Below are 20,985 nucleotides of genomic sequence, written 5' to 3' on the forward strand. Positions count from 1 at the left end.
CCTTGGATGGAGTATTCAAAATATTCATAATAATTACTGTTTTTTTTTCTAGAAAATAATTGTCACTAAAACAAACTCAAAATTCTTTTTTTTTTTTTTAACATAATTTCCTTCTTCTCTTCAGGGCTGCATGCCCTCTCTGCTTTGTAAAGAGTTCTTTAAAAAAACAGACATCTCCGTCATTTCAACCACCCCGCGTCTCCGTGGGAATGCGTGTGTGTTTAGGTTTGTTGGTTTGTAGTGTGAATAGTATTGATGTAAAAAGTTGGTTGCAGAGCTATTCGGTTATGTTGTCATTTTAAAAGAGGCTGTTTCCCCAAAGCCAAGAGTGACATTACAGCAGGTGCAGTTTCGGGTCTCTGCAATTATCCCAGATTACCCTTTCAATAAACTGTCGACAGCCTCACAGAAACAGTCGTCCGATGCTGACATTTGGAAGCAGACAGGCATCGCAAGATGAACCATCCTAACGGCTACGGTTTGGGTCCTTGAAAACCTTTTTATATTGTTCACAGAAAATTATTGTCTTTGTTCATAAACATTACGCCAGTACCATCTTGTTGCCCAGAATGAGCGCGTATATTTATTTATATATATATTTTTAATTTTTTAAAAAGATTTTATTTTGACATATATATTTTTATATATTTTTCATTTTTAAAAAATATTTTATTTAGATATATATTTTATATATGTAATATATGTTTAATTTTTTAGAAATATTTTATTTATTTATTTTGAAAGAAGCAGAGAGAGAGACCTGAGACCATGACCTGAGCCGAAACTGAGAATTGGCCACTTAACGGTGCCACCCAGGTGTCGCTTGTTAGTCTAATTTTATTTTATTATTTTTAAGAATATTTTATTTATTTATTCATGAGAGACACACAGAGAGAGGCAGAGACACAGGCAGAGGGAGAAGCAGGCTCCTTGCAGGGAGCCCGATGCAGGACTCGATCCCAGGACCCCAGGGTCACGTCCTGAGCCCAAAGCAGATGCTCAACCGCTGAGCCACCAGGTGCCCCCAAGTTAATCTAATTTTAAAGATGAAACTGAGCCACAGAGAAGTAACTTTCCTCAGTCTCACAGCTGGTGAGTGACAGAGCTTGGATTTGGATCCAGGGAGCTGGACTCCTGGACCCTCACTCCGGACCCGCTGGGCTCCATCGCTTCTCAGCATAAAACAGTGAGACGTTGTTATCAGAGTGAGGCCCGTGGACCAGGAGCATGAGAACCACCTGCGCACTTGTTAGGAAGGCTAATAACTCTGCGGACCGCCCCAGGCCTCTAGAAGCAGAATCGACCCTAACAAGGTCACGGGGTGACTCTCACCTGCAATTAAGTTTGCAAAGCACAGATCTGAGGCCCTCCTTGCTCACAGAATCCATCTATTTTAGAGGAAAAACAAAACAACGACTCAGCATTCTCCCCCAATTAAACCGCCTCCTGATTTTTCCTGCAAGTTTCGAATATGTCGAGAAAGCAAAAAACATAGATGCTACGTTCTTTGTTCTCACTCCTAGTGGTCAGTTGTGAGCCCAGGCATGAAGGTATCCCCTTTTCCTAGACCAGTGGTTCTTTTTTTTTTTTTTAAATTATTTCTTTTAATTGGAGTTCGATTTGCCAACATATAGCATAACACCCAGTGCTCATCCCGTCAAGTCCCCCCTCAGTGCCCGTCACCCAGTCACCCCAAACCCCCGCCCACCTCCCTTTCCACCACCCCTTGTTCATTTCCCAGTTAGGAGTCTCTCATATTCCATCTCCTTTACTGATATTTCCAACTCGTTTTCTCTCCTTTCCCCTTTATTCCCTTTCACTATTTTTTATATTCCCCAAATGAATGAGACCATATAATGTTTGTCCTTCTCCGACTGACTTACTTCACTCAGCATCATACCCTCCAGTTCCATCCACGTCAAAGCAAACGGTGGGTATTTGTCATTTCTAATGGCTGAGGAATATTCCATTGTATACATGAGACCATATAATGTTTTAGACCAGTGGTTCTTAACAAGGTTTTGTGTTGTTTTTAAGCTTTTATTTATTTATTTGAGAGAAAATGAGAGAGGGCACAAGCAAGGAGGAGGGAGAGCGGGAGAGGGAGAAGCAGACTCCCCGCTGAGTAGGGCACCCACTCGGGACTCAATCCCAGGCCCCGGGGTTATGACCTGAGCCAGCCAGGTTCCCCCAAGACAAGTGGTTCTGAAGACGTGGAGCCTGGCCCAGCTGTGTCCATTAGCCCAGGTGGGAACTGTTAGGTTTGTGCCCCTTCAAGCCCTGACCCAGACCCGTGGGGGTGGAGCCCAGCAATCTGTTTAAAAAGCCTCCTAGGGTGTGGGGGTCCTGTGCCCTCTGGGGTTTGCAAGCCTCTGCCTCGGTCCCTCTGGTGTCACACGTTCTTTGAACGCTGTGGGCTCTGCTTTGCATCGAGCCACCCTGCACAGGTACGGCTCCTTGGCCTGGGAGGTGGGACACTTTATAGATGTGAGGGCAGATCTGTGATGCGAACTTGGGCTTCGTGAAGGAGACGCCACCGTCCTACCTCCAGGAGCAGGTTTCCCACAGAAGGTGAGGGGCTGGGGGGGCATCTGCCCCAGATGGGCTCCTCCTTTGGAAAGGGTCGGCTCTGGTGCTGGCCCTCTGGCCATCGGGGCCAACTCTGTGTCCAGCCCTCGGGACCTGTGTCCCCCTGTGTTCCTTTGCTGCCTGTGATGCTCCACAGGGAAGGGCCTGCCTCTGCTGGGTCACCTGACAAGTGTGCCCTGCACCCTGGCCGAGGCTGCCCTTGGAGGCTTCTGACTTCCCGGGGTCCCCAGGAAGTGGTCTCTGGGGCCCCGGGGTGTGTCTGGGGAGTCCCGACGGGGTAGCTGCATGCTGGATGGCGTCCTTCTCCAACCTTCTTCCCCTCCCGCCGCACCTGCGTGGAGATGATGCACTTGGCCCATGGGGGTGGTGGGGTCTCTCCCCGCTGACCTTTCCCTGGAGCCCGGGGCCCAGCACCCCAATTGCACGTACGGCAGCAGCGAAGGTGTGGGCTGGGGCTCTGAAATGGAAGCACAGGTTGGGTCATCTTCGGAGTTTAAAAAAAACCCAACAGAACAGAACAACTCCCATCTACTAGGAAGACTGAGCCTTTTTGTCTTGGGACATTTCTAGAAAAAGTAGATTTTCTTTTTTTCTTTTTTTTTTTCTTTTTTTTTTCTTGGGTGCTTTTTCATTTTTAATCTGGTGTCTCTTCCAATCTGGTGGCCAAATCCTGAAGTGAGGGAGGTTTTGCTAGTGGCTGGAGCGGCCTGCTGAGCGGGGAGTGTACCCCAGAGCTGCGGTGGGCTAGGGGGATGGGTGCCTCTCTGCTTCCTCAGGCTCCCCTCTGCCCCCTGCTGTACTCGGGTACCTGAGGACAGGATTGAACCTCTTTTCCTTTTTTATTCTTATTTTTATTTTTTATTGGAGTTCAATTTGCCAACGTATAGCATAACACCCAGTGCTCATCCCATCAAGTGAACCTCCTTTCCTGATAAAATAAGGAACCGTTTCCTAAATCCAGATCTGACTGTAGAGTTTCATCAGCATCAATTAGACCGCCGATAATTCAGCTTTAAATATGGTTCTAGCTTATGGAATGAGAAAATCACTTTTCCTTCTCTCTCCCTTCATTATTGGAAGGACAAGCACGTTGTGGATGGAGGAAAAGCGAACTTGTGACAGGAGAGCAATTAGTGTGAAGACCATGACTAATTAGAATAAATGCTCTTCACATCTCTTAAAAGCCAGGTTGCTCCCTGGGATGGTTTATTCCTTTTTTCCTCCTCAGGCCATAAAACTCTAACTTGATTATTGGTACTTAAAAAACATTTGAGTTGATTGCAAGTTCCCATCAGAAGTAGGTCTTTCCTTGCTTCTTGGGATTTTTTTCATAAAAAATAATAATAAAAAAAAATCGACTGTGACAACAGGTGAGGGGTAACCAGTGCATGAGAGGGGAGGAGGGGCGGGACGGTGGTGCCTTTGGGTACAAACTCTGGTCTTCGGTTGTCAAAGTTGTCCTCTGCACATACATCTTTCCACTTGAACCGGAACGTGTTTTGTTTCCTTTTGTCATGGTCTCCTGATTGGAAAAGTAAGGAAAGAAAACAATGGTACAAGAACACTGGCCGGGGAAGCTGAAAGAGTCAGTAAAAAGAAACTCCCCAGGGTGGAATTGGACTCCTGAGACCTAGTCCTGGCTTTCTTTTTTTGTTTGATTTTTGTTTTTTGTTTTTTTTAGATTATTGTTTATTCATAAGAGAGAGGCAGAGACACAGGCAGAGGCAGAGGGTGAAGCAGGCTCCATGCAGGGAGCCTGATGTGGGACCCGATCCCGGGATCCTGGGGTCACACCCTGAGCCCAAGGCAGATGCTCAGCCGCTAAGCCACCTGGGTGTCCCACCTGGCTTCCTTCTTAATGCAATCTATAACTGATCAATACCTCTCTATTGTGTAATTGGTTTGCAGTGGCTGTTCCAAGTTTCGGTTGGGCTGTACTGGGTGGAGACAAGATACAAGGGGCATTAATGATTGAGGCTGGTTTTGTTGGTTTTCCCCCAATCCTGCGTCCTGTGTGTTCGAGAATACATGACCTGAGTCATCCTCCAGCGGAAAGCTATTGTCAACCAGACGCAGTGTTCAATGCGTGTGTATTTGAACAGACAAATCCACCCGTGCCCTGTTTAAAAACCTAAAGCCACGTGGACAAGGGCCTAGTACAGAAAGAGCACATGCAGGCTCCTTTTGTCAGTGACTGGGGATGGCTCATCCAGCCAATGCAGATAAATGGACAGATAGTTATGGTAAGATGGTAACTGTTTTGTCTTCACAACGTGGTAATCCGTCTGTGAGCACTTGTAGCTCATGCGCTGTAGAGCCAGAGCCCTACCGTCTCCATGTCTCTGGTTTGCTAGACCCTTAAAGCAGGTGGTATGTATTCTACCTAAGACTGTAGGTTCGAAATCCCTAGGCATCTGCACCTGATGGTGTCCTCAGGGTACATGGGGAAATTGCTAGAGACCTGGAGTATCAGAATATGGAGTGAATCTGTGAAGTTAGAGAAGGTGGGGACTTTCTGGATACTGGATTTTTTGGCTAAGGTCTCTACAGTCCTGGCTAGATCCTACAAAATTCTAAAAATCGGCAGATATCCAGGGTGCTAGATTTGTTGTTTCTGAACTGAATGGGGAGGGGTGGAGAGACCTTGCATGTGTTATAAGAATATATGACCTTGAGCTGAATAAAGAGTGTCTATTCCAGGGATGGAGTTGAATGAAAGGAAGAAATGGGAGTGTGTGTCTGGTGTCTTTAAGATTTATTTATTTGAAAAAAACAAAAACAAAACAAAAAAACAAAACAAACAAAAAAGATTTATTTATTTGAGAGCGTGCATGCCCAAGCATGTGAGCAGGGGGAGTGACAGAGGGAGGGAGAGGATCTCACACAGACTCCCTGCTGAGTGCAGAGCCTGATGCAGGGCTCAGTCCCAGGATCCTGAGATCATGACCTGAGCCAAAATCAAGAGCAAAAAACAAAAACTAAAAAAAAAAAAAAAAAAAAAAAAAAAAAAAAAAAAAAATCAAGAGCAGATACTTAAGCAAGTGACCCAGCCACCTCATATTTTGAAAGTTGTACAGTGAAGTTTTGCTCCCTTATTAAATCAGGGATTTGACTAGTCTTCCCTTTCTTCTTTGGGGTCCATTCTCCTTCTCCAGGCCTCATTGTAAGCACTCTTTGCTCAGGGAATTATTCTCTCCCCCCCACCCCGCTCCTGGGGCTGGGTTGGATGCACCTGATGGGGGCTCTCCACACACCTCCTGAACCGGTAAACCTGGCACTCCCCACACCACTGCAATGGTGTTTCTTGGTTCACTGTCTTCCACTTCACCACTGTAAGCTCCAAGGAGACAGGAAATAAACCTATATTGTTGGCTGTGATCCCTATAGTACCTGGCATTTATTATTTTCTAGACGTTTATTGGCAAGACAAATAATCTACCACATTCAAGCCTCACTTAGGACTTTAATACTTCCCTTTATGTATCCGTGCTTCTAAATAATTCTATTCAGTGCCTTGAACTCTTTAATCACTCAAGTAATTTTCAAGAATTAGATCAAGTCCACTAGAAATGTATCAAATGCTAAGCAGGTTATATAGAAATAATCTATAGAAATATAATGCTTTTCAAACTTAGGAAAAATGCAAATCTTAAAGGAGTACCATATTGATCTGAATATTTTTGGTCCTGGTGGTTAAACTTATGTGATCTGTAGACTGAGAATGGCCCTCAAGGATCTTGGGAAGATGGCTTCCACATCTGTCAGCACCTGCTAGATGATTTTTACCAAACCACTCAATATCTCTGTACCTTGGTTTTTGTTTTGCTGTTTTGTTTTGACCAATAAAATGAAATCATAACTTGTTAAGTATTTAAAAAATTAGAACCACTTCTATGGTATATGGAAGTTCTCTGAAAACCATATGGTTCTATTCAAATGGTTTAGACTTTAATCTTTTTTTAAATTTTTATCTTTTTATTTAAGAGAGAGAAAGAGAGGCAGAGACACAGGCAGAGGGAGAAGCAAGCAGGCTCCATGCAGGGAGCCTGACGTAGACTCGATCCCGGAACTCCAGGATCACGCCCTGGGCGGAAGGCGGGTACTAAACCATTCAGCCACCCTGGGGTCCCCCTTTAATCTCCTTTCTATATTATATGTATGGGAGTTTGGCAGTCATGACCATTAGCAATTTGTAAGGAAGGAGTTCAGGATTCCTCCTGCAGTTCCAGACAGGGAGCAGACTCAGTCTGGCTTATGCACACATGTAACTTGATTGATCACTGACTCAGAAGGGAGAAAAGGAAGATGAGGAATGCACAGAGTAGGGTAGTGTTGGGGTGCCGGGATGGAGTTACCAGCGTGGTGGCTGCCGGGGGAAGAGCTGGTGTGCCCGTGCACGCCTCCGCCATGGCCAGGCTCAGGAGTTGGAAGTAGCTCTGCTACATACGTTCACGCCAATCTTCACCCCCTTTTAATAGATGTCCCCAAATGGTGTGTAAGCAAGCGATAGGCTCTGGTTTGTGTGCCCTTCTTTACCCAAGGAGTCGGTGCAGTTCTGCTGACCAGGGTGTTGGGTGGCCAGGCTGCGCTCTGAATATCCCTTCCATGTGCTCACAGTCGGTGCCACTGTCTGAAAACAAAGTTTTGCACAAGAAAAGGGAGAAAGCTTAGTGTGTTTTAGGTGGAGGATCTTCCCTCTACAAATCCAGGTTTTCTCCCCAAAGAAACCAATCATCCTACTGTAAAATACAGACGATACCGCTTCTTTTACCTGCGAACATAGAAGAACTCTCGGTTTCTGCATTGCATGACAGCACAACCCACCTCTGCATTCGGGTCTATTAAAACTCCTCTTGCTAATTGTTGTTGACGCTCCAGTTTTCTTTGCAACGCGATGTGGCTTCCAGACAAGTAAAATCGCCGGAAACAAAATGGGATCCTTCTAACCTGCCAAAGTAGACAGTTTTGAAAATGTAAAACAGCTGAGCCCGCTTGACATTTCTTGGTGTCATCCACTTCATCTGCCAGCGGAGGAGACCGTCCGCTTCCCTTTCCTGATGAGGTTTTCCAAAATTCTGTCAGACTCAGAGAATTACGCATAATTGACTAAAGAGGAAATGAGCCAAAAAGGGATATTCTATTTCAAAGCCTACCAGTGCCCAGCAAATAAGTTGTATTGCCTCTGGTGTGTGTGTGTTTTTTTTTTTTTTTTTAATTCATGGTGGTGTTTTTAAGAGAGGGAGAAGGGAGGGATGGGCAGAGGGAAAGAGAGGATCTTAAGCAGATTCCATGTGTACTGTGGAGCCTGATGCAGGGCTCAATCCCACACCCCTGAGATCATGACCTGAACCAAAACCAAGAGTCGGATGCCCAGCCAACTGAGCCACCTAGGTGCCCTGCCTTTGTTTTTGCTTTTTAACCAGCTGTGTCCTATATTTTCTTAATGGGACCTAGACAGAAGTGTTGGTTTTCATGCTTATGTGAGGACTTGAAAGGGTTCATAAATTATGGCCGTTGAGTCTAGCCTTCAGGTGGCAATGAACTGTGGTGATGGAGAGGTGTACGAGGAAAATGGGAAGCTTTTGAAAAAGCACATCAACAGTGAGCTCTGTAGGAGAGCTCCAGCAGGGGGCTAATACACCTAGAATCTGAAGGCTTCACTCACTCCCCCTCAAGAAAGATTAGTTAAAAATACATCAAACGTATGGCTTCTAGCATACAGATCCATTTTTTTTTTTGCAAAAGAGAAACTGTGGGTTAGAAGAATGGCGGTAGGAAGAGGAAAGCCCTTTTTGGGAGATTGGGTTTGTGAGTGGAAGTCCCATAGCTCAACTTGTAAGGAAAAGTTATTAGTGTAACTTCTCAAAGATATATATGTGCATTGCAGCAAATATGTAAGGTGTGTTTTCAACATCTTGGTGGAGTGTTTGGGGATGCGGCCCATCCAACTGATGAGAGGACTTACAGATGTAGTACCCATTTCCTTAATGAGATTCCAGACACAAAATCTGCTGTTATGCACAGATGTGCAGTGACATTTACCGAGCATGTGCTGATATTTTTGAATTAGGCACACTGTTCAAAATGTGCCAACCTGTAGGAAATTGTGTCACCATGAGCGAGCTGTCAGCAAAACTGGCTCCGTAACTCGCTAGAGAATGAAGCTTATGCTCTAGGCCCAAAATGTGCCACGCTTGGAGCCTCAGTGATGTCCTCTGGACCTTTTACATATGAAAGAGCCCGTTGAAAAATGAACCTCGTTAAAGTGGAATGGGTACCCAGCCTCTGTTTTCCTTTTTCCAAAGGGTCACAAACCATCTGTTTAATAATTTTCCATTCTAGAATTTTTCTGGGCTGGCTTCCATTAAATCACAGAAGTCCTTTTTATAATAGAATTAAGAACTGTCCAGAAATGGAGTCATGAGGCATTTGTACCTAAAAGTGTCAGGCAGGAATACGTATGAGTTACTCATCCCGCCAACATGGATTGGCTTTTTACCATGTGTCAGGAACTGGAAATACACTATACCGGGGATAGAAAGATGAACACGACCTACTTCTAGCTTTCCAAGTGCTCTGTGCTGCTGTAAGCCAGCCTTCTTGTCTTTGATATGGCATGAACACCCTCTCAGTCTTAATTTCCCTCTTAACCTGGGTGCCTGCCTAAACCTGTGTGCAATCCATCAGGTGAGGTTTCTTTTTTATTATTCGGAGGTAGTAAGCCAACTTCGTGACCGGTCAAAACTCTGATTCTCTTTCAACTTTCTCAATTCATTATCCATACCCTACAGGGTGGTGCTCATTTGTTCTGCTGCCTAGGTATGTGTAGGATGATGACGTCACTGAAGGACCTCCATGAGCAAAGAACATGTTAGGGGCCAGGTATCCCGCTGTGCGTCTACGCAAAGTTCTTTGACTCCCATCTGAAAGCCGTTTCACGAGGCACATGTTAGTATCTGTTTTCCTAGAACAGTCTGATGGACTACTTGCCCCAGGCCCTGCAGCTCCTCTGTGGTATAAGGAAGGTACTCCCACAGGCCAGACTCCAGATTGCTGGTTTTCACTCTCTGGCCTACTCTCCTATTTTTATTTTTCACATTCCCAAGTCTTCAACTTTGTGCATAAAGCACTGACTGAGACGCCATTTCCTTCATTAAAGTCCACAAATGGCAGCACCCTTTTTCTAGACCTCTGCCTATCACTAATCTACCACCCTTTTGTACAATACCCCATGGGCAGGGGCTGTTGTCTCAAGATAGCTATCACCAGGGACCCAGTCATGCAGATCTAGGCCTCCCAGCTCTTCACAGGGATCTGTTAGCTGCTCTAAAATCTCCTGCTTCAGTTGTTCCTTGGAGGTGATCGATCCAATAATTTCTCATCTGATTTGGGAATCTTCTCCCACATTCTAGCAGGTGGTCTATAGAGCACTTCCTGTGATGGGAAGCTTCCTCATATACTTCTTTTGTCTTTGTGTTGAGTCTTAATCACCAACCCTGTGAGTTCTGATTACTGGTGTAGTTCTCTCCTTAACAAGTCAGAAGGAATTGCCTCTTAACCCACCAAAAACAGTGCCTGGTAGGTTGGTTCAAATTTGTCTTGAGATGGAGCAATTAGGGCTATTAGTATAAGATGAAATGATACAGAGGTGGGTGTGTAAATAAGGAGGAAAAGTCCAAGTTAGCTTTCTGTAGCAAGGAGGGACCTGAGAACAAGGCCTGTGTCTTGTTTTTTGTATCCCTGGCATGTGGTAAGGTCTCCGTAAATGCAAACACGTGGAATGTTTGCAACAGTGGTCTCTCAGCTCATGATTTCAGACTAGCACTTAATTCTCTTCCATACTGCTCCATTGGGTTTACTTGGTGTCTAATAAACCCATAGACTATTTCGGGACAGTTCTTACATTTCCCCTCCTCCCCAGACTGAATATCCTCCAGGGCTTCATCTTTTTCCCCAGATTATTTCCCTCTTAAAACCTAGTCCCTTACATATCCTACAGCATTTGCTGAGTACCGTGAAGACATCACAATAAGACTGGTGGGATGTAACTCACACACGCCAATAACTGGAGCAAGATGGTGGTGAGAGCCATGAAGGAAGCACAGTCGGAAGGCTGACAAACTGATTGATTGGCTGACTGATTTTTCTAGCCAAGGTGAACTGGAAAGTCTTCACGGAGAAAAATGATCTTTGAACTGGGACTAGGATTGTCTTAGGTAGAGAAAAATAATTGGAGCAAAGACCTGAAAGCAGGAAAAAGAAGGGTAGGTTACAATCATTGGATGAAATGAAAGGGATGTTTAAGGGATTATATGAGGGAAGGTCCTTTGTGCTAAATATGGATTGAATGCAAGGATGGAGGTTTTTATTTACGGCAGTAGGGAGCCATTGAATTTTTGTGGGTGGAGTAACATGAGGAGGATGATTATTTAGGAAGATCCAGCAATGACTGGAATTGCTTATCCCTTCCATCACTTTCTCTGCAAGTAGCTCACAGAATGATGGTCTGGTCTTTACTAGTCTTCACTAGATGGAACTAGTAGCACTTTAGTTGCTTCTACAACTCTACTATTATTACCTGTGGGTCTTCTCTCCACTTTTACTCTTTGTCCCTGTTTGGATCTGAGTTATATAGAAAGCCACCTGTTTCATAGGGGCTCCTTCCCCATTTCTTCTGGTTCTTTCCCCCACCATTCCTGGCCTTTGCTTCATGCCACGGTTGCTTCCGATGACCTGAGGTTGGCTTGTTTACTTGTGTATTCCTATACCCTTCCTTGCAACCCCCAGCCCCCACACTGAACTTTATTGAGCTAGGTATCTGCGGGTTCCTAAATAATTGCCCTTTAGTTTGACAGATGTTAACATGATACAGTGTATTGGAAAAAAGGATTGCATGGGGAAAGGCTGGGACACTTGTGGAATTCCCTGGGCCCCGCCCCTCTCCCCTAGTTCTGCACCCCCAGAACCTGTTACTCAGCAGCTCTCAGGTTTTAGTGTTAATGGGCTTTCTTCTGCCAACAACCAGGGAGACGTGGCTAGAATTCTGCAGACGTTGAAATCCTCTCCACCTCAATTATTAATCAACTGAAATGTATATTCCCTTTTGTTCTTTTAGCTTCTGAGTATTTAATGACCGTGAGTAGGGTGGGTAAATGGGACAGAAAAATGGAGTGAGGAAGAGAGATGTTCTTACCCCAGTTTCAGAAGCGTGTATGTGCCCATGAAAAGAACACAGGCTTTGGAATCAGAATGAAAGTGGCTGTACTAATGATGTGTGACTTGGGCAGTAAGTTAGTCTGAGACTCTTTCATTCATAGAAAGGGGATAAGAGCGTATCAGACAGGGACACCTGGGTGGCTCAGCCGTTTAGCGCTGCCTTCAGCCCAGGGCCTGATCCTGGAGACCTGGGATTGAGTCCCACATCAGGCTCCCTGCATGGAGCCTGCTTCTCCCTCTGCCTGTGTCTCTGCCTCTTTCTGTGTCTCTCATGAATAAATAAATTAAAAATCTTTAAAAAAATATATCAGACAATGAAAGTAGGACAGACTGATATAAATGCAACAGACCTCAAGTTCTTATCTCCTACAGTAAATGTTCAACAATGGTGTTCAAAATAATCCTCATTAGTATCCTGTCTTAAAAGAACATCACCATTCATTTGGTCCTTGCAGTATCCTTAACATTTGACAGCAAAAATAAATGTTAAAATCAATGATAGTTAATGTGTTCATATATTCCAAAAATCACCACTTGACCTTACCAGTTATATGGTACAAGGTATGAAGTTGAACAGAATTTAGAGCATTCTAAACCAATTGCAGCTACCTCGACGAAACCGATACTTCACGACATCCTTCAAATACATGACCATCACGGCGACCCTGCTAATGATTTTTCTACTATTAAGCTTATGATGATGATTATCTGCAGTGATGAATTTTGCAATCCATTATCTTCATAGAATGTACACTTTTTTTCTAGGCAAGAAAGTTTAAAATATCACCCCCCTACTAATGGTGAGGCAATTTCGCACAGTGGAGACTTCATCATGTTCCAGATGCGTTGAAAATAGCAAATGGCCTTCTCTAATTATGAAGCATTTGTCTACGAACATTCTGGCAGTTGGAATTTGGCTTTAGGCTAACATATGCCTTAATGTTGGGAAGCAGTTGTGGGCTCCATGGAACTCCGCACCCCCACCGAGCCTCTGATCTGTCACACTATGTATCTGAGGGATCACCGATGATTCAAACACCAGGAGATGGAGGTGGTGGTAAACTAAAGCTTCTGGAGGGCCTTGAGTATGTAGTAAAGTACCTTATGGTGTGGGCTGGCCCTCTTGAATGTGGAAGGTGAGGTCCCGGAGTGAGTTAGGGACACCTTTCCTTTTCCTTCCTTCTGCGTTAAGTCCTTAGAAGCTTCTCTTCCATTTAGACAAAAGCTTACAAAATCAACATAATGCTTCAAATGAGACCCACCTATTTTCTGCAAATATTTCTTGCAGACAGAGGCTGACTTGGGGTAGAAGTTGTTACCCTGGAATCCTTGTCAGAACACAAATGACTCTGATGATCTCGGATTATTTTTTTTTCCTATGATATAGAAGAATAGAAATGGATTTTACTTACACAAAATGTTCAACATGCACAATATTCAATTTAGAAAATACTTGGTGAGCTCTTAATTTGTGCCGTCCTACAGAACAAGAGAATACGTGGAGAAATGATTTATAGGTGTATTGCTGTTCTAGAGTAGTGCTGACTGACAGGAATGTGATTTGTTACATGCAATGGCAAATTTTCTGGTAATCACATTTAAAAAAAAAAGGATACAACGGAATATTATGCAGCCTTAAAAAGGATGACCACATGGGTGGACCAGCAGGTACCATGCTAAGTGCAATTAGACTGAGAGAGACACATACTGTATGGTTCTGCTCATAGCCCTAAAAACCAAAAACAACAAACCAACAGATAAACAAACAAACAGAAATAGGCCTATAAATACAGAGAACAAACTGATGGTTACCAGAAGGGTCGGGGTCGGACAGAGTAGGTGAAGGGGAGAGGGAGGTATAGGCTTCCCATGAAGGAATGAAGAAGTCCCGGGGATGGGTGGTGTACGGCAGAGGGAATCTAGTCACCGATGTCGTAATGCCGGTACGGTGACAGGTGGTAGCTACGTGTGTGAACATGTAGAGAAGTTGAATCACTGTGTCATACGCCTGAACCTAATTTAACATTATGTGCCAACCGTACAAAAAAAAAGGAAAACTAAAAAGTAAAGGGAAACCAGTGTAATGAATTTTTGTAGTATGTTTTTACTCAGTAGGTCAGTTCTACTTAGTATGTCAAATATCTTTATTTTTACTTAGCATGTCAAATATTTTTATTTTAACACGTAATCAATATAAAAAAATTTAAGACCTTCTGTCTTTTCATACAGAGTCTTCCAAATTCTGTGCGTAACTTACCCAGCACATTTCAATTTCCATTAACCTTAAGTACTCAAAGACCCCAGATGACTAGGGGCTATCCTATTGAACAACACATATTTAAAATTCTCAAGGGCTAGGAAAATATAAACAAGCTTGCAAAAGACCTGGAAAGGTCTGAAAAGGGGAAAAAAATAATAAAAATAACTTTGAGCCAAATATTGCCAGGATGAGTGAGAATTTCAGGAGACAAGTAGGTAGGCAGTCCCTCTAGGTGGGGGATCTGTGTGGGCGGGTGGGCCTGGGGCAGATAGGAATTGATGTGAAGGGTGTGGGGTGAGCCTGAGGCCAGGAAGACCTGGGAAATGCCACTAGTTCTGCCTATGGAATTTGAGTTCTGTCTTGGAAGTACCAAATACATGTCATTTTCTTTAAATACTGATGAGCATCTCATGGAAAATTAAAAGCCATACAAAATATGAAACTCCTCATATCTACTTATCTAGCAAAGTAAATCCTTTGATCAACTTTGCGTTCTGCATGGTCAAATACACATAACCTAAAACATTCTGTTTTTAAGTGTGTAATTCAGTGACATTAAGTACGTTCACACTATTGTGCAGCCCACCACTGTTCCTCTGGGGGAATCTTGCCTCGGCCTGACCTGAAACTGTCCCCATCAAGCACCACCTCTCTATCCCCTACTCCCCCGTCCCCACCCCCGTCCCTAGCCATGATTCTATGTTGTCTCTAGGAATTTGACGATTCTAGGGACTTCATGGCGGTGGAATCCTACAGGGCTTGTCCTTCTGTGTCTGGCTTCTTTCACTTAATATAACATTTTCAGTGTTCACCCCTCATGTAGCATGTATCAGATTTTCATTCCTTTCATAAGGAATTGTAAATATGGGCTACATCTTCTATATCTGTTCACCCTTTGAAGGACATTTGGGTTCTTTCAACCTTTTGACTCTGATGAAGAACGCTGCTGTGGACCTTAGTGTACAAATAACTCTTCTTGTATCTGCTTTCAATTACTTTGGGTGTGTATCCGGAGAAGTAGGATTGCTGGATCCTGTGCTAAGTCTAGGTCGATTTTTTTTTTTTTTTTTTTTTTTTTTTTAAGGAACCGCGCAACCATTTTCAAATGTGTCTCCACCATTTACCATTCCCACCAACAATTTGGGAGAGTTCTAATTTGTTCACATCTTTGCCGACACTTACTATTTATTTCTTAAGGATAGCCACCATAATGGGTGTGAAGTGGGTATCTCATTGTGGTTTTGATTTGCACTTCCTTAAACGTTTAATGGTGTTTAAATCTCCCCACGTCTTTATTGACAAGTGCAGGGTTTATGGACTGGCCTCTGATGTGGGGAGGAGGAGGGGAGGCCGTCTCTCGACGGTGAGCCTTCACTTCAGAGTCTGATGCTGTGCCCGGGTACATAGTGTCAGAATTGAGTTGAATTGCAGAGCATCAAACTGGTGTCTTGAGGATTGCTTGTTGGTGTGGGGAATCCACCCCCAACAACCCTGCCCCGTTGGAATTATTACCGGAACTTCTGCACCTCCCCTAGGCCCTATCTTAAAGTGCCATCACAATGGGGATTAAGCCTTTAACTTTCAAATTTGGGCACCTATTCAGCCCGTGGAGCCAGGTGAAGAACCTGCAGAAGAAGATTGTCTTCTGCAAAGCCTCGAATCCGCCTTTCCCGACAAGGAGTAGGGGAGCCTGGGAGACCTTAGCTGTGTACTCACAGCCCCGGATACTTCCCTCCACCGCCCCCCTGCTGGCACTCACTCTTGATTTGTTCTTCTATTAGACCAAGAGGTGGCAAGTGCTTTCTGTAAAGGGCCAGATAGTCTCTGTCAAAACTCTTCAATTCAGCCAGACACAACATGGAAACAAATGGGCATGACTGTGTTCCAATCAGATGTTTTATGGGCACTGAGACTTGTTTCATGTACTTCTCATGTGTCATGAAATATTTTTCTTAAATTTTTCAGCCATTTAAAAATAAAAAAAAAAAACCATTCATAGCTAGCCTGCCATATAAAAACGGACCACGGGCCTACTCTGGCATGGACGATAGTTTGTTGGCCTCTAGATCACACGTTGCGGAAACAGGAGGGATGCATTTGTTTTCTATCCTTTACATCTAGCACCGGTGTTGGCTAGGTTGGTATAAAATAAATAGGAGCTGAGTAAATATTTGAGGTTGTGTTTTATACCCACACATCCTTTCTCAGTATTTGTCCAAAATTTGAATTGCGTGGTGGGTAGATTCCCCAATAGAATTGAAGCCAAGCCCAGGTTTGTGATCAAGGCCTATGTTGAAGGCGTTCTTGATGTGCTCCTGCAGGTAGAGATCTCGGAGGAATGGGAATTGGCCTGTTTTCCTCTGAGCTCAGTGTGGCCTGAAACTGAAGAAACGATCACTGTCTCAGCAGAGAATTTTAGATACGTACTTGCACAAAAAGATCCATTCCCCACACCTACTATGCCTTCTGCCCTTGAGACTTAAGTGTTCAGCAAGCATAATCACAGGAACTTGCCCAAGTGCTTATTGCCTACAGAGATTAATACACCCCTTAAAAATCAAAGGTACATGGAAAATTAAAAAAAAATTTTTTTTGAATGGTCTGTAAGTTACGGAAGCGGCAGACTTCCACTCCAGCTGGCTGTTGAAGAAGGAAGGTGTTCATCACAACTCGAATATAACCACATTCTCAAAAACAAGGCAAGGTGATTATTAGTCACGCTTGCCCACCTGTGAAATGCTGACTTGACTAATAGGTATGTGGGCTGACTACAGAGGAGGTTTGGGCATCTTGCCCAAGGTCATGGACAAATTTGCAATCTCCTCAAGCCATGTTCATTATCTTGCAAAATATCTGAAACCGTTTTTTACTTAGAGACCTCCCAATAGCCCATGTAAGTGGGAGTCGGAAGATAAAATGAAAACATTTGATTCTGTGAACTTAGAGCTAATTTTTTAATACATGGGTCATGAGTCCTGATGAATAAATTTAGGTATTTTAATGTAACTTTAGAGTCTACCTAGGTTTACTTTTTTTTTGAGGGGGGGGTGAACTTTGTGTGCATAAATTATTAAGCGATACACCCGATGCTTATCAAATGGAAAGCTAATTTGTCACTGGGGAGAAGTCCTAAGAAGCAAGACCTGGACTTTTCTCTGGGGGGAATGTACAAACTTCCTTGAGGGAACCGGATCCAGGCATAGGAGAGATCATGACCAATACTGGTAACGTGCTACAGATAGTGACACGGGGCAGACAGCTGGCCCAGCGGACGGGACGAGAGCCAGGCCTCCAAGGGTGAACTTGGACTGAAAAGGTTGCAGATAAGTTGGTCCCAACACAGCAGCACATGCGTGTGTCACACGCCCCTGACCCTCCAGGACCTTTTTTTTTTTTTTTTTTTTTTTTTGCTTCCCATCTTCTTCCCACTCTGCCCTCTGGTCTTTACATGAATGTTATTTGACAGTGGCCGTGTTGGTCCGCTTTCTGCTTAATTTGGGTGTCTCTGAATCCAACTTCTGCCCCTCCTCGATTAGTCTTTATCAGCTATCACTGTGATCATCATCTCTGTTTAAGAGCCTATAATAGAAACCTTTACATACAGCTGTTGGGAGTACTCTGTGGCCTGCGGGGCACAGCCTTCACCTGTATGTGTGCTTGACTTCCCTTTGACATTCTGCTTTAAAAAAAAAAATTATGGGAGAGAGAGGGGTGGGCAGAGACACAGGCAGAGGGAGAAGCAGGCTCCATGCAGGGAGCCCACGTGGGACTCGACCCTGGGTCTCCAGGATGATGTCCTGGGCTGAAGGCAGGTGCTAAACTGCTGAGCCACCCCGGGACACCACCCCCCCACCCCGACATTCTGCTTCTAATGAGTCCTTGGGTTTCAGTGCAGTATGTATATATTTAATAGTACAACTATCTTCACTGCCACTGTTTTCAGGACAAAACTGGTTGGTGTATCCTAATTCATCCTTTGGAGGAAGACTTTGTATACTGGAAATACCTAGGAACTGATAAGAATGATGATGGATACAGAATTTTTTTTTTTTTTGTCTTGTAAGCATTCAAAATCTTTATGGTATATTCTTAAATTGCTTTTTTTTTTTCTTTTGTTTTGTCTTTAAGATTTCTAGTAGCTTTTTGTTGCTCATACGTGAATTCCTGCTTCCTCTGCCTGGCTTCAAGGCACCTGCAGCAATTATACAGCGACCCTGCAGGGTCTCAGCCTTTGGGGACTGTGGTATCCCTGCCTGGACTCCCCTCTCCCCCCAACCACAGCCCCCTTCCAGCCCTGCTCTTGGGCTCTCCCCAACAGATTTCCCCCACCCCTCAAGCTCTCTCCTAGCTCAGCTCCTGTCCCTTTTAAAAGCCTCTCCTCCTTGTGAATCTCTTCCTGAACTGGCAGTCCTTTGTGGTCCTGTCCTCCAGTCCTAGGGTTTGTCTCAAGTAAACAGGTGTTCTGGAAAGGAGCCTGGATTCCACAGAGGAACTAGAATGTGGCTGGAGCACATCTGTGCTCGTTTTTGAGGATAGTTCATTTTTTAAAAGATACTTGGAACGGAGCCATGCGTGCACCAGCCTTTGCTGCTTTGTTCATTTTCTCATTAACTGAGCACCTTTTTTTTTTTTTTTTCCCCCCAACAAAGAACAGACCAAGGGGGAAGTCATGTTCTAGTTTCTTAGCTTTGAAGAATTTTGCAAGGAAAAATTAGGGAACAGTCAAAGATAGGGGTTTACTCTAGAACGCCTAGTCCCTCCCTCCTCTTTCCCTCCACTGCGGTCACTCGTGGTCCCTCCCCGTGTGGTGCACCTGCGGCCTAGTACCGTGTGCCCCTGTCCCGTACCCCCCGTACCTCAATCCATTACATCCAGCGGGCTTAGTTGAGAGAATTGTCCTCTTCAGTCTTTCCATGTTTGGCTCATTAAACCATAAACCGTCTCTACTAGCTTGTCTTGCACCAGCCCCTGCATAGTCTCCTTACCCTCTTCCCCGTGGGTACAGTCTGCCGATTGGCTTGATTCATTTGTGTGCCCACTTAAAACGTTCTTTATTGTGAAAATCCACAAAAATACACAAAAATGGAGACCATAGTACAAGGAGCGTCTTGGGTGCCCATCACAGATTCAGTCACCGAGATTTTTGGTGTGTCCTTTGAAAACCTAAGCAGATCTTCTTAAATCGTTCTGTTACCCTATAGCATCTTTCCCCAAAACTTGTCTCTTAGTCGTGCGCTTAATAGATCAAGCGGTGGACTTCTGTGGTGCTCAGTTTCAACACTATTATTCCTTGTCAAAGACCGTGGTGTGTAAGACTAGAAATTAAAATTCAACAAACATACCTAGTCTAACTTCACGGGACGACTTTGGGCACAGGTTATGGTTTGTAAAAAGGAGCCTCGTGTAGAAATCCTTGGGCAATTATCATTTCTATTATATGGAATTCAGCCTGAAGCCTGGAGATGGAGTTTTCACCTCTACTTTTTGCAATTAAAACAGGATGATTTAAGTCCTTAACACCATTCTGGGTAATTACTAAGGAGTGTTATTAATTGTGAATCTTTCTCTTTCTCCTTGTGACTTTTTCTTTTTCTTTTTTTTTTTTTTTAACTCCACCCATAGTCTTGAAAGTACTAAATTTGTTCAGTGGGTACTGAGGCATTCCCATCCCTTCAGGACAGAAGAGCGATGAGAATCCTCCTCTTAGGCAATAATACTAAGTGGAAAATTATGAACTGCATCTCGCCTGTAAGAATACCTGCCGCCTTCACGAAACAAGATAGCATGATGGTATCAGCTGTAAATGAAGGTTGATCATTTCCATACCTCTCCTGGATCCCTCGCCTCTCCTGCATGATGTGCACAGCTGAAATGGTCTAACTTTTTTTTTTTTTTTCCCCTGTTTCCTTTTTCTCTTCTCCAGCTCTTGTAAATGTGAAACTCTGGGCCATCGATCGACAATGTTTCCAAACCATCATGATGAGGACGGGACTCATCAAGCATACCGAGTATATGGAATTTTTAAAAAGGTAGGATGCTCTCATTTCTTCTGCCGAGGGTGCTAATTGCCCGTTCAACCCTCTTCTTTGACTTGCACCCCTCTTGGGCTGAACCTCCTACAAGTTTGTGGAAGCGCAAGGCTTTGGCCTGGCTTCTCTCTGTTTCTGGTACCCATTTCCATGGTAGCATCAAGTTCTGATTAAGTCAGAACTTGAGCGTTTCATTGAACATCCTCTTGTGGAGGAGCAAGGCTCAGAGAAACCAAGAATTTGCTCGAACAAAATGGGATGTCGAGTCCATCCCTCACTATTTATCAGTTAATATGTCTGAGGTACAGCTTCTGACTGAATCCTCTCTTGGGTAAGACTCCATGTTAAAGGTCAGATCACGAAGATGGAAGAGTGCCAAGACCAAGCTCATTATCCTTTAATCCTGGGCTTAATGTCCCAAATTAAATTTGTTTTATGTCGCAGTTCTGAAATATCAAAAGCTTTTCTTGATAGCGTGTATTATCCTAATTCAGTCTAGCATGGAAATTGGAATAAAAGAAACGGCTTTTCATTTCTTAAGATTACACTGATATTTCCTCAAATGCCTGCCTTTGTCTCTGAGCTTAAAGAAAACACGTTATTTTATCATTAAAAAGAATATTGACAACTTTTTTCCCCCCTCCAAGAAATATTTTGTATTTTTCTTTCTTTTGAAAATTGAACCATCCTTAAGTAGTGATATACAGATGGTTTGGTTAAAAGGCAGTGTAGTGTCAGTTAAGGTCTCGTTTTTCAGAGCTAGAATGTTAAATGGGCTTTTTCTCTCTATACATATTTGTGTGTGTGTGTGCGTGTGTGTGTGTGTGTGTGTGTGAGAGAGAAGAAATGGTTTCATTGGAGCTAAAAAAATCAAAATGCCCTCTTGTTTCA

The 20,985-nt window shown here is 43.9% G+C and overlaps 1 protein-coding gene across 6 annotated transcripts in view; it reads left to right on the forward strand.

Moving 5' to 3' along the window:
• The window catches only part of PRKG1 (protein kinase cGMP-dependent 1), a 1,198,973-nt gene that overhangs the window by 737,117 nt on the left and 440,871 nt on the right, over nt 1–20,985 (forward strand). For all 6 annotated transcript variants that reach the window (XM_072803730.1, XM_072803729.1, XM_072803732.1 and 3 more), the window contains one exon: nt 19,989–20,094. In XM_072803730.1, coding sequence (XP_072659831.1) covers nt 19,989–20,094 — 106 coding nt within the window. The remainder of the gene's footprint in view (nt 1–19,988; nt 20,095–20,985) is intronic.

The sequence above is a fragment of the Canis lupus genome, chromosome 27 (genome assembly GCF_048164855.1).
Source record: "Canis lupus baileyi chromosome 27, mCanLup2.hap1, whole genome shotgun sequence".
NCBI lineage: Eukaryota > Metazoa > Chordata > Mammalia > Carnivora > Canidae > Canis > Canis lupus.